The following is an 11,802-nucleotide window of genomic DNA, read 5'->3' on the forward strand; positions in this document are numbered from 1 at the left end:
GTTACCTTACCTTCCTTCCCTCCTCCTCCCTCCCTCCCCTCCCCTCCCCTCCCCGCCCCTCCCTTCCCCTTCCCCTCACCTCCCCCCCCCCCCTCCCCCGCCCCCTTCCCTTCTTAAACTTCATCCTCATATGGTTTCGGCAGGGGCTCGCACGTGGTTTGAACGAGGACATCCAGATCGTTCGAAAGGTACTTCCGTTGCGCCGGCGTTGCATCACCGTTGACGAGCGTTTCAGTTCCTTGACGCCGGTCTGGAGTTTGCTGTTTGCAGCTCATGCTCGAAGGTAACGAGCTCTCCCCGATCGTTCTGTCTCTTATCTGCGTCAAGAACTTCGGGCTCTATGGCGAACGTGTCGGCAGCTTTTTGTTGCTTGTGAGACTCCGGAGATTGCATCGTGTGTAGACAGCAGATGCAAGCTGAAGATCAGACACAACTACTCGGTCCTCTACTCTCTACTCCTCCTTTTCTCCCTCCTTCTGCCTCCTTTTCCTTCTCTTCTTCTCCGAGCTCCCACCCCCTACCCGCCAGCCTGTTGTCATCTCTAGGACTCGTCTCTCCTCCTCCTCCTCAATCTCCTTCAATGTGCAAAATCACCTCCTCCTCCCCACCCCCCCTTCTCCATCCTTCGCTCCTCCCTCCTCCTCCTCCTCATCTCATTCCTCCATGCCTTCCAGGTCCCGCCATTGTTCGGAGCAAAGATCGTCAGCACCATCCTCTCAGGTACCCGATCCTGCCCCTCCTCCCCCTCCTGATCTCGCACAAGATCCCGAGCTGCGCAAGAAATGGGAGCAGGAGCTGGCCGAGACGCGCACAACCCTCAACAGGTTCAAGGGGACTCGGGACGCGGAGGGGGCAGGGAGTTGGGAAGGAGAGAGGAGGTGGTGGGGGAGAGGAAGAAGAGGAGGGGAAGAAGGATAAGAACGCGGGCGTGGAGGCAGTGCAGGATGGGACGGGGCTGAGAGAATGAGGTTCTGACGAGGATACGGCAGGGCTCATGCTGCGTTCGCTCAGGCGCTATCTAAGGGAGGTCTAGATTCAAAGTTCAGGTGCATCTCCTTTCGAGACTCTCGCCCTCCCTCCCCCCACCGGCGTTTCCTTTCCTCGTACCCTTGCTCCTTACCCCTGCCCCTCCTCTCTTCCTGCTCTCCCTTTTCCCCTCTACGTCACCGTTGGTATCTGTTACTCCCCTCCTTCCTCCTTCTCTCCCACCTTCGCCTCCCCTCCCTCTCTCCTCACATTTCTCCAGTGCTCCGAGATTCGGTCTCTTCACCCAACTCTACCTCAACGAGCAGCAGGTGCGTCCAGCCTCTCCACGACGGTGCTAACGCGGCGCAGGTGCTTTCACTGGAGAAGGATCACGCGTGCTATGTGGCTCCCGGAGGACGAGTCAACGTCTCGTCCCTAGACGAGCAGGTGAGGGAGGAAGGCAGACTGAAGATAGAGCTTCTCCTCCATCTCTTTCCTGCTGTTGGTGCTGACGGGAACGGTATCTTGCAGGCCGCGGCAAGTGTAGCAAACGCTGTGGTTCAAGTGTTGAAGAGCACCTGATAGGAGGGGAGGAGATTTCTGATGATTTTTTTTGTGTGTGTTTTTGTTTGAGAAGCCCAGGATGTCGATAGCGACATGTTTGTGAATAAACTTCGTCTTGCTCCTTCTCTCTTCACGCCTTGCCCTGTCACTTCAAACTAAATTTATGATATAAGAACAGGACGATCAGCAATCTCCGCCTCTTCGTCTCTCGCATTTCAATATCGGATGCTCTCATACTCCTCCTTCTCACGCAGGAAGCGATCTCGGTCCTCCTTCGCCTTTTCCTCCCACTTCTCCTTCTCAGAAGGATCCTACACAACCATCACAACCAGGGGCACACATGCGTCACCGTACCAGGTCCTTCCATTTTTGGCCCAGCTCCCTAAGGATGTCTTTCATTGGCATTTCGGGATTCGCCTGTTCGGAGCGCGTCACCTCCTCCTCCTCCTCTCCCTTCCACTTCGCCTCAGGCTGGTCTCTACCTCCCCTCTGTCCCCTTCCTGACTCTCTCCCTCCTCCCTGTCCTCTTCCTGTCTCTCTTCCTCATGCTCTCTCACCTTGCGAAGATCCTCCCTCACACTATGGCACCACAGCATGTATGCGTTCTGACGAGTCGTTAAAGCCAACAAGAGTCAGTAATCGACTTTACCTGTCCCTTCTTCGGCGCGTTCACATCCTTCACTCGCCTCCTCTTGCCCGTGTACTCAGGCTCGTCGTAGACTCTCCTGTTGCTGCATTGGCGTCATGGCCGGGCCCTTAGCTTCCCCCTCATGACTCACTAGTACACGTCGCCGCATTCAGCCTCGTACAGAGCTTTCTTGCCCTTGTACTCTTCGAAACGCTTTGCTGCTTCCTCCTGCCCGCACTGAGTTAGCAACAGGGGAGAGGAGGAGGTCGCACAAACCTCGAAGGGCTTCTTCTCTTCCTCCGTCAACGCCTTCCACTTCCCCGCGATGACTTTGTTGATCTCCGTGAAGGCAATTTCTGCCGATACCGTGAGATGCCTGTGCCCTCCTCTTGGCATTCACATCACCAGGGTTGTCCCTCTTCACTTCATCGCGCTTCGCTTCACAGAACAGCAGCCATGCCGACATAGGTCGCTTTGGGCGACCACCAGACATCCTCTCAAGACTTCTGCGAGCCCCAGGCCAAGAGGTAAGTTTCGAAGGTGATAGTGAGAGGTGAGAAGAGAAAGTCGAGTGGTTAGATTGATTATCATACCATCTTGAAACAAAGAATGATGTACCTCTTACACCCTACACATTATCTCTCTACTACATTCCTGTACTTCTAATTCGCTCGCTTCATTCATGTACTTCTAGTTTGCTCAAATCACTTCCCCATCATCTGGCCATGCTATCACATATTTCATTCTGTCCTCCGTCCTCCGTAAAGAATCCCTCCAGTAATTCAACTTCTTGAACCATCCTTCAATATTCAAACAACACGTATCACACCTAACATGTTTCCTTCCTACTGCCTGCTCGATTTGCACTGACCATAAAAGCCCGCAACTTCTGCATCGTCTGGTAGGCCTCACACCGCACAGCATTGCATCTACTGTCTGCTCTCATATCCATTTTGCTTCCTCGATCCATCTTGATCCAATGTTCTTCGTAGCCAGTCATAGGTTTTCGCCTCAATCACCAATAAACACTGCTCTCCATATCCATCCCCTGCTCCTTCAATCCAGCATCTTTCAACATATCCATCGCAACCACCATCATCGTCTCATCCCACTGCCCTATCATCCTCTGCATCTCACGGTTGCGATCGTTGTCGCCACCGTCTCCAACTCCACCATCGCTGTCGCCTGCTATACCCTGCATATTGGCCGCTGTATTTCCCGCCCACTCGGAACTCAATTTCCCCACAAGCGTAGAAACGCTGGGGTACGATTGAACTATATTAACTAAACTTAATTATACTAAATTTAGTTTATTACCAAATTTGTACATCAACTTAGCTGCATTGTGGTATGAAGGTGGGCGAAATTTGAAATTATTTTTGGAGAAAAGACCCTTGGTGGGAGAAGTCTCAATACATTCATTGGGTGGCGGGGGTGCGATTCCATGGCAACAATATATTTTCCCCGGGGGGTATCTATTCCTGTAAATTGGTAGATTATCATTAATTTGTGTGAAAAATTGGACAATTTTCTCATATAATTTTAAAAATTTGAAAAATCTCTCGAAAATATAGCAGTTGTGTGAAAATTTTAACATCCCTGTCCTGGCCCCTAAAAGTCGAAAGGTTGAGGAGGGGTGGGTACACACAATATATAGACAGGGGTACTTCAAAATGAGTTGGGGTGGAACGCGGAGTTTCACATACCCCAGGGTGGGTGGTTGATGCGGGGGGGTGGTGGTATAGTTGCCAAGGTAGTCCTTGGTCCAGACATTAGCGTTATGTTGTGAAGGTTGTAGAATTCAGAGGTGGTGGGGTAGGGTGTCAAAGCTGAACTGTAAGGGTAGGTGGGTGTATGATGGGTCAGGTGCTATTTTATAATCAGACAGCGGTGAAAACTTATAAAATTAGCTTGTCATTTGAAATTTTCTGATTATTTTGAAAATATTTTTTTGACCCTTTACAAGCTTTTGTTTTTCCTAAACCCTCTAAACCCTCTAAACCCCCTCCTTTGTTTGCTCCGGTTTGCCCTTCTTTTTCAGTCAATAAAGGATAATTTGTTTTTGGGAATGCGCAAGCAGAACAGTGGGATGGAAGAGAGGAGGAGAGGGGGAAGGGGGAGAGGGAAGAGAAGACAAGGGAGGGAGGGAGTGGTAGGAGGGAGCGTTGCTAGTAGGGTCAGGAGGAGGACGTGGAGGAAGCAGGAGGAGGAGGAATGAGGAGATCAGGGAACGGTGAACATCTTACAGCGCATGGCGGTAGGAACAGGTGGATGAATCAGGGTCAGGGAAAGAGGAACTGTGAATAAGTCTAGATGCAGCCGCCCACTCACCTCTGTTGTACAGGTTCAGGAGTCACTCGTGCGAGCTGGTGATCTTGTTATCATTATGGGTGTGCGAAAGTCTCTTCAGGTACCAATCCTCTCATTTGCTCCTTTGCCAGCCGCTGAAACACTCCCGCAGCCTTGGGAGATCGTCTTCCTCGTCGTGTTCTGGGGATCATTTACATGGTAACTCCTCTGCTTACCCTCGAAGCACCTGCGAATGATGTGCGATCGCGTGCTATGGTGAATCGTGGACATTTGCAGGTACATGAGCCAGTGGGACGGGGAGCTAGTCAACAAGACGTTCTTCTGGCAGTTCGTCTCGCTCTTCTTCTGGTGTTACAATCACTTAGGTACGCCCCTTGTTGAGTTCGGGGCTCACGTCTGCGGTGACTTGCGCCTGCTGCCGGCAGCTTCCTTCTTCGGGCTGCTGATGGCTATTGGAGGGCTGTACACAGCAGGGGGGCAGCTGATGGGGGGGATGGGGAGCTCGAAGAAGAGGAGATAGCACTTGTGCATTCAATATCAGCATCTTGTCCGATCCCTTTCTTCCCTTCCATGTCAACGCGCGCTCCTCCCCTCCCCAACTTTTCTCAGGCGTCCAATCATCGGGAAACAGGAGAACGGGGATCCCAAGAAGGGGATGAAGGACAAATGGAATGCTGAAATCGTGCCTGAGTTGGTTTTCTCCTCCTTCAGGCAGTTGTTGCAAAACCTGCCAAGGTTCTGTTGCTCTTGAACCAGTTCAAAGATGGATGATAATATGCTCTTGACCCGGCCTGACCTATCGGAATCCAAGCAGGCGCTGTTTCTTCTCGGCAGGCATGATAGCTGGATGACAGGTGTGAGTCATCAGGGGATGGAGAGGGGTAGATGCCAAGGATCATCGAAGGGACAGGATGAGGTGCTGGGAGTGGTGCTGGGAGTGGGAGTAGTTACCTGATGCAGGCTGTTCTCTCAAGAGCTCCACGAAGCTATTCCACTCATCTTGACATTAAGAAAACATTCGGAAGGAGACACGAGACACGAAAAACGTCAGTCATGACATCGGCAGAGGACAAGAGAATTACTGAGGTCCAAGGCCCCGTCTTGGTTCCTGTCCGCTTGTTGGAAGAGAGATAGCAGTCTGCATGATGTCAGAGTCGGTCGGTCGCATCCAAACTCGTCACAATGTCTCATCGGGGCGGTAGCCCAGCTGCTGGATGGCTGCGCGTATCTGAAAGGAAGGAGAGGAGGAGAGTGAGCGGGTGGTGTACAGTGCTGCTTCAGCATTGTTGAGTGTCCTGTCACCTCTGGAAGCTGCAGGATCCCATCACGAGAAGTGTCAGCGAGGTAGAAGATCAATCTGCTGTTCTGCTGGATCCTCTCTCGCGTGCTGGACTGCGTCCGCTGTCAGACCTGGCGGGCACTGGCAACCAGCCAGCACACCGCATCCGCCGGCCCGATGGGAAGGAACTTGGCTGAGGACGATCTCGCTTGAGCATACTGCCATCGGTTTGAGTGGAGGAGGAAGCAACTTTCGACTTGTCAGACCTTCAGCTGGCTGGTGCTTGCCAGGTGCGCGTCGATGAGCGTGTAGGCATCGTAGATGGCGTGCACCCCCGCCGGAACCTGTCAAGGAGCGTCCAGTCAGACGAACTTGTTCTTCTCACTATCACAGAAGGAAGTCCGGAAGGTCTGACCAGGAAGTTGTATCCTGACAGGATGTAGAGCACGCCGAACCAGAGTCCCGTCAGGATCTGAACAGGTTGGAGCATCTCACCATCTCACACCGGCTGCCTCGAAGACGATACGTACCTGTAACGGGACAACAACCGAGTTGTCTTTCCAGCTCCCGCCGATGGACCAGTGGGCCAGCCCAAACACCAATGAGGATGCCAGCAATCCCAGCAGAACGTTCGGATCTCCAGCCTGTCGGACACAGGTACAAGCTCAACCACAAACGTTTCATCGCCAAGATTGCATACAAGACATGTGCAAACTGAGTACGCAGGACATATTCTACATAGAACATGTTCTATCTTCTACCTAGACGATCATGTTCTGCAGGCATGTTCTATACACACGTAGGACAAGACATGCTCTCCACACCTCTCCCAGCCTCTTGGCCAGAATCGGCAGACCCAGGGCGCGGAAGGACAGTTCTTCGCATAACCCGGTAATTGCACCAAGTACCGACGAGACCCCTGGAGCAAGTTTAGAGGAGCGAACGCTATGTGACACGAGTCAACCGAAGGCAAACGGGATGTTCTCCTTGGATCCGAACAACTTGAGCGCAAGTATGTTGGTAGAGAAGTTGATGTCGATGAAAGCCTTCGACTCCGACGTAGAGATTTTGTTTCCCAGGAACAAGATCGGGAACGAACCGAGCACGATCAGGATCAGAGGGAGGATGCCGACTCCTGCGTTTCCTAGGGCTGTGATCGTATCCTCGTACTGAAGTGTCTGGATGGTAAACAGTGATGTCACCCCTAGCAGAGCCTGATTCCTGTCGCATGTTGCAATGAATCCCAACCCTCCACCTCCCCCCTCCCCACAAACAAACACCTCAAGAGGCTCCAAGCGAGGAAAAGATTGCCCGACTCCATAACTTCGGCAGAGAAGTACGCTGCCCCCTTCTCGCTGTCCTCTGGCTGTTATGAGAAGAAGGTGAATGTGACCTTCATAGAGCCTCTCCTCCACAAACCTTCACGTTGCAACGCGCTCCTCCGACCAGCGAGCGACCACGGCGGATGCGTTTGAAACACGATGGCACCGGAGAGGAACGGGAGCAGCGATTGTTTGCTCTGATCCCTGGAAGATGCTTGCAAGGGGAATGGGAGAAAGCCGCAGGAGCGAGCAAGAATGCGAGATCCGCGATGTGGAACATTGGTGAGGAGGATGGGGACGAAGGGGATAGGAGAGAGAGAGAAGAGGCCTGGGAGGACCAGGAGCGTTGGAGGAGGGAGGAAGACAGAGCGGGAGATATGATCGTGCGGGGCGAGGATGAGGGTTTGGCTGGCGAGGCAGCTGCCCAGGACGCAGCGGCCAGCACCATGGCGTGTGGGTACAAAATGAGGGAGGTGCAAGGGGTGGTATAATCGGGCTAAATGACGAGTTTAGGGGGTAGGGTACAAATCTGTATGGGGTGGGTACTGAAGCTGGTATTCAAGGGGTAGGTACTGATTTTGACTGAAAAGTTCTTTGCTAGTCAAACGGCTCAGGATGTATGGCAACCAACCGGAGAGAAAGGAGGGAGAGAGGGAGAGAGAGAGGATGGGAGGGAGAGAGGGGAAGGGAGGGGAGGGGAGGGAGTGAGCGAGTGAGCGAGTGAGCGAGTGAGGGAGAAGAGTGAGCGAGCAAGCGAGCGAGGCAGGGAGGGAGGGGGAGGGAGGGAGGGAGGGAGGGAGGGAGAGGAGGGAGGGAGAGGGGAGGGAGGGAGGGAGGGAGGGGAGGGAGAGGAGGGAGGGAGAGAGGGGAGGGAGGGGAGGGAGGGAGGGAAGGAAGGGAAGGGAAGGGAGCGGGGTAACGAGGGAAGGAGAGAAGGAGGGAGGGAAGAAGGGAGCCTGGTTCAGAAAGACAGGCAGGAAGAGAGGCAGGCAGGAAGGAAGCCCGGGCGGCAGGGAGACACCGCAGGAGCAGCAGGAATGGCAGGCACTAAAGCCGAGCGAGGAAGGCATGGAATTCAGGGAGCGAGGGAGGTCAAGGTGACAGGAGAAAGTGGAACGGGATAGATGTAGAAAGGAGGACAGTGACTGGAGGGGTAGGAGAGTGCAGACTTGCATTGTCTAGCTGCATGAAATGAGAAAATCTGGCGATATCGATCCTTGATCAGATCTGTTTTCTGCTTGAGTCGTTTGCATTCGTTAACATCATCGTGACAGATCGTTTTCTGTTGTTTGCGATCGCTGAAGGATTCCGACTAATCACGTTGCGTACGCAAATTCCTGCAGAGCTATAGTTTGATTCCCCTGCGTTCAACTTATATGACTCGACTCTGCGCTGGTTGAAGCAGAGACTAAGGGGCTATCAATTTGTTTGTTGCCATGAACATCTACAAGACAAGTCAGTGATTGATCCAGCCTCCTTTCCAACTATCCCTCGTAACTTGCAGTTTCTTCAGAGCGTGACAGCGATCCGCTGAGGAGGAGGCCCAAAAGTGCTTCTCTACACGCCTCCGGAGGCGAGCACAAGGTGAGGAAGAAGGCGCTCGATGCTGACGGCGGAGGCTGATGGTGACGTGAGAAGAGCCTGCGGCCGATCTCTGCCGGCGCGAGGATCTGGAGCGGAGGATGGGTGTTTTCCCGGCATCGGTAGCCTGACTGGAGGTTGTTGGGGGAGTAGTTTGACGTCAGAGGACGTAGATGCTTGTTCGGGGATATGCAGGTGAAGACTCCACGGGAGGTGGACGAGGGTGGGGAGTGAAGAATTTGACGTGCGGCCGTTGAGATTGTCGCAGCTGCGCTGAAGGCCAGGGAGAAGCCGCGGGCACCTGGGATCCCGGCGGACAAGTGGGAGAGAGGAGGAGGAGGAGGAGGAGGGGATGGGAAGACTGATCAGCATGCTTCAGAAAGTCTGTGCGACCAAGACCTTGGCTGAGGCCGCAGACTGTATGAGATGAAGGAAGACGCGGGGAGAGATACTGATGAAGTGCAGGCGCCTTTGGGAGGGAAATCGTTGGAGGGTGATCAGGTGAATGAGGAGAGAGGCAGGAGGGATAGGACAGCAGGACAGAGGAGAGGTCGGCATGGGAGAGGCAAGGCAAGTCAAGGCAAGAAGAGGGAAGGGAAGGGGAGGGAGAAGAGGGGAGAGGGAGAGAGGGGGGAGGGGGAGGGAAAGGGAGGGATGGGGAAGGGGGGAGAGGGGAGGGGAGGGGGAAGAGGGGAGGGGAGGGGAGGGAAAGGGGATTGAAAGGAAGGGGGAGGGAGAAGAGGATTCTTGACAGGATGCTCAGCCAAGAAGGGCCGCGAGTGCAACGAAACGAGTCAGTTACGCCTTCAGCGACCCGGACAAGAGCTCGCAAGAGCAGAAAACCTTGACGGTAGAAGTTGAAGACGCGACAGACCTCTCCCTCTCCCTCAACGGCAAGACTACAAGGGAGGACCTTGACATCGCTCCAGGTGCAGCGGAGGGAAGACGCTATGATTCCTGACGACGCCTGCTGCACCTGCTTCAGATGTAGTGGAGACTGTGGAGACAACAAAGTCGAATGTCATATCCTTCGACGACCTTGAGACCAAGAGCAAGCAGCCATCGTTGCTCATGAAGAAAAGTTTCACGCTCAACGACCTCGTTCGCAAGACGAGGAATGTAATGTCCGCCAGGAAGCTGATCTCCGACAAGCCTCAGTCTACATGTCAGTCTGCTGTGCTTCCGTGTTGTCTTGTCCATTAAGACTGCTCCTGCCCTTATAGCCCCGCGAGATCATTACGGTGAAGAAGCTCCGCACGCGTGGTACTGTAAGATATGCGGGTAAGGAGGTGGGGAACAACAAGAGAAAAAGAGGAGCGGAGCGAAGTGGAGGAGAGCGAAGAGGAGAGGAGAGGAGAGGAGAGGAGAGGAGAGGAGGGGAGAGGAGAGGAGAGGAGAGGAGAGGAGAGGAGAGGAGAGGAGAGGAGAGGAGAGGAGAGAAGAGCGAGCAAATCTGTTCGGTGTACATGATAGTTAAATGGCTCTCGTGTTTTGACCAGAATCATGCCGGACTTCTGATTGTATTGCTCGCAGTCAAAACGGCTCCAAGGTGAAATGGTGGTGCCGGGAATGCCGGGCGCATCTCCATACGAGCTGTTTTGCTTCTTGGCATGAGATCTTGGAGGAGAGGAAAGAAGCGGAGGAGAGGTGAGGAGAAGAAGAGAAATTGATGACAAGACCGAGATGAGCATGTTTGATGGAGAGGACGACGAAGACGAGGAGGGAGGGGGGAGGGAGAGTGATAGGGAAATCAGACAAGAGATGAAAATGAGGCAAGAGAAAAGAGAGCAGCAGCAGCAGCAGCAGCAGCAGCAGCAGCAGCAGGAGGAGGATGAAATCAAGTTTTAACATATCGGCAGCGTGTGGGAGGCGAGTATTCCTCATCGTCATAGTCAGACATCTTATGACAATATCTTCGTCGGTAACAATCAGCAAACTTCCTATCGCCTCCTCCCTGATATCAACCCCGACACAGGCGGGCAGTTGAGCTACGGGAAGACGCCACGAGCGATCCGACGATATGGTGAGACATGTTGCTATGATGCCATGAGCGCGCGTGAAAGAAGCTGAGCTCTCTGCGAACAGAGCAAATGGAGCTGAACAAGTCACCGTGGAAGCTTCCAGTGGATGAGAGCTCGCTACTCGGTAAGGAGCTGTGAAGAGTTAGCAAGGAGCTGACTGTAGGGAAACCATGCAAGATACGCCGAATGTGAACAAGGAGACTGTTTCGCTGGTGAACGCGCACATGAGAGTTATGGTGACTTGTGCTGATTGCTCTCTTGTTTGACAAGCTGATGTGTTTTTAAGCAGCACAACAATGTGGTGTCGACCAAGACCATGAAAGGGAAGTTTCTTGAAGAAGGAGATCTCGACGGAGCTCCGCAGGTGAGATCTGAGGGAAGTGAAGTGTTAGTACACGTCATTGCCATGACGTTTGAATCATGTTACATATAGATAAATTGTTGATATGCAACGATGGTGTTGACGTTGATTGACATGCACCGGCAGGAGAAAGACGAGGAGAAGAAGGATGATATGTGAGATACTCATATTCGTTTTCCTCCTCCTCCTCCACTATCACCACCACCCTACAATATCCTCCTCCTCCCTCTCCCTCCCCTCCTTCTCCCTCCTCCTCCCTCTCCTCCTCCTCCCTCTCCTCCTCCTCCTATGACAAGAATGAGCAGAGTGGAGCTGGAATCGTCTCAATCAGAGTGGGACAACATAGTCAGGACGCCGTCAGTCGCGACAGACATTCTGGGCGACACAACTGACCTCAAGGACTTCTCGAGAAGGTTTGCGGTGGGATGATGAAAGCGGCATTGTCCATGATTTTCCTTGCAGCTCAGTGACTGTCATTGCGCGTGTGACAACTGTCATGAAGAGATTGAGGGGTGAGCGAATCTCAACTCGCTGTGATGTGATGAAGCTTTCAGTCAAGTTCTTGTGGTGTCTTGTTTGTTGTTTGACATGACTCTACCCCTTCGTCTCCAACCTTGTCATCTCCTCCCTATCAAACTCTTCCCATCGCCTTCATGTTGTTTTATACATCCAGTTCCTTTTCTCGTCTTCAAGGCCTCTACTAACACCAACTCCTGCTCCTGCTGCACTTCCCTTCTCTTCCTGCTGCTGCTGCTGCTCCTCCTCCTCCT

At 53.2% G+C, this 11,802-nt stretch overlaps 5 protein-coding genes across 5 annotated transcripts in view; 3 read left to right on the forward strand and 2 right to left on the reverse strand.

The window, feature by feature from the left end:
- Positions 1 to 1,651, forward strand: part of GUITHDRAFT_153315 (hypothetical protein) — a 3,744-nt gene extending 2,093 nt beyond the window's left edge. The window contains exons 5-13 of the mRNA XM_005830213.1: positions 144 to 188; positions 236 to 283; positions 328 to 372; positions 675 to 720; positions 764 to 824; positions 990 to 1,046; positions 1,247 to 1,295; positions 1,336 to 1,413; positions 1,498 to 1,651. Coding sequence (XP_005830270.1) covers positions 144 to 188; positions 236 to 283; positions 328 to 372; positions 675 to 720; positions 764 to 824; positions 990 to 1,046; positions 1,247 to 1,295; positions 1,336 to 1,413; positions 1,498 to 1,548 — 480 coding nt within the window. The 3' untranslated portion in view covers positions 1,549 to 1,651. The remainder of the gene's footprint in view (positions 1 to 143; positions 189 to 235; positions 284 to 327; positions 373 to 674; positions 721 to 763; positions 825 to 989; positions 1,047 to 1,246; positions 1,296 to 1,335; positions 1,414 to 1,497) is intronic.
- Positions 1,652 to 1,676: 25 nt separating this feature from the next.
- On the reverse strand, positions 1,677 to 2,651 carry GUITHDRAFT_163895 (hypothetical protein; the record flags this gene model as incomplete). The annotated part of the gene is made up of 7 exons (XM_005830214.1): positions 1,677 to 1,841; positions 1,885 to 1,947; positions 2,088 to 2,135; positions 2,180 to 2,261; positions 2,310 to 2,386; positions 2,435 to 2,514; positions 2,564 to 2,651. The coding sequence occupies 7 exons, from the start codon at positions 2,649 to 2,651 to the stop codon at positions 1,746 to 1,748; spliced, it is 534 nt and encodes a 177-aa protein (XP_005830271.1). The 3' UTR covers positions 1,677 to 1,745.
- Positions 2,652 to 4,409: 1,758 nt separating this feature from the next.
- Positions 4,410 to 4,988, forward strand: GUITHDRAFT_110707 (hypothetical protein; the record flags this gene model as incomplete). The annotated part of the gene is made up of 4 exons (XM_005830215.1): positions 4,410 to 4,415; positions 4,503 to 4,548; positions 4,600 to 4,666; positions 4,745 to 4,988. The coding sequence occupies 4 exons, from the start codon at positions 4,410 to 4,412 to the stop codon at positions 4,986 to 4,988; spliced, it is 363 nt and encodes a 120-aa protein (XP_005830272.1).
- Positions 4,989 to 5,264: 276 nt separating this feature from the next.
- On the reverse strand, positions 5,265 to 7,068 carry GUITHDRAFT_110708 (hypothetical protein; the record flags this gene model as incomplete). The annotated part of the gene is made up of 11 exons (XM_005830216.1): positions 5,265 to 5,311; positions 5,551 to 5,606; positions 5,650 to 5,696; positions 5,771 to 5,860; positions 5,909 to 5,965; positions 6,014 to 6,091; positions 6,133 to 6,219; positions 6,278 to 6,391; positions 6,572 to 6,666; positions 6,712 to 6,968; positions 7,028 to 7,068. 11 exons carry the CDS (start codon positions 7,066 to 7,068, stop codon positions 5,265 to 5,267), a joined length of 969 nt encoding a protein of 322 aa, XP_005830273.1.
- Positions 7,069 to 8,505: 1,437 nt separating this feature from the next.
- On the forward strand, positions 8,506 to 11,624 carry GUITHDRAFT_110709 (hypothetical protein; the record flags this gene model as incomplete). Its single annotated transcript, XM_005830217.1, has 20 exons — positions 8,506 to 8,524; positions 8,583 to 8,653; positions 8,708 to 8,772; positions 8,824 to 8,873; positions 8,919 to 8,970; positions 9,030 to 9,069; positions 9,116 to 9,151; positions 9,414 to 9,579; positions 9,636 to 9,815; positions 9,874 to 9,931; positions 10,184 to 10,210; positions 10,510 to 10,571; positions 10,626 to 10,673; positions 10,736 to 10,795; positions 10,849 to 10,907; positions 10,961 to 11,035; positions 11,159 to 11,187; positions 11,338 to 11,445; positions 11,495 to 11,544; positions 11,587 to 11,624. The coding sequence occupies 20 exons, from the start codon at positions 8,506 to 8,508 to the stop codon at positions 11,622 to 11,624; spliced, it is 1,293 nt and encodes a 430-aa protein (XP_005830274.1).
- Between the last annotated feature and the right edge of the window lie 178 nt (positions 11,625 to 11,802).

The sequence above is a fragment of the Guillardia theta genome, assembly GCF_000315625.1.
Source record: "Guillardia theta CCMP2712 unplaced genomic scaffold GUITHscaffold_47, whole genome shotgun sequence".
In the NCBI taxonomy this organism is placed as follows: domain Eukaryota; class Cryptophyceae; order Pyrenomonadales; family Geminigeraceae; genus Guillardia; species Guillardia theta.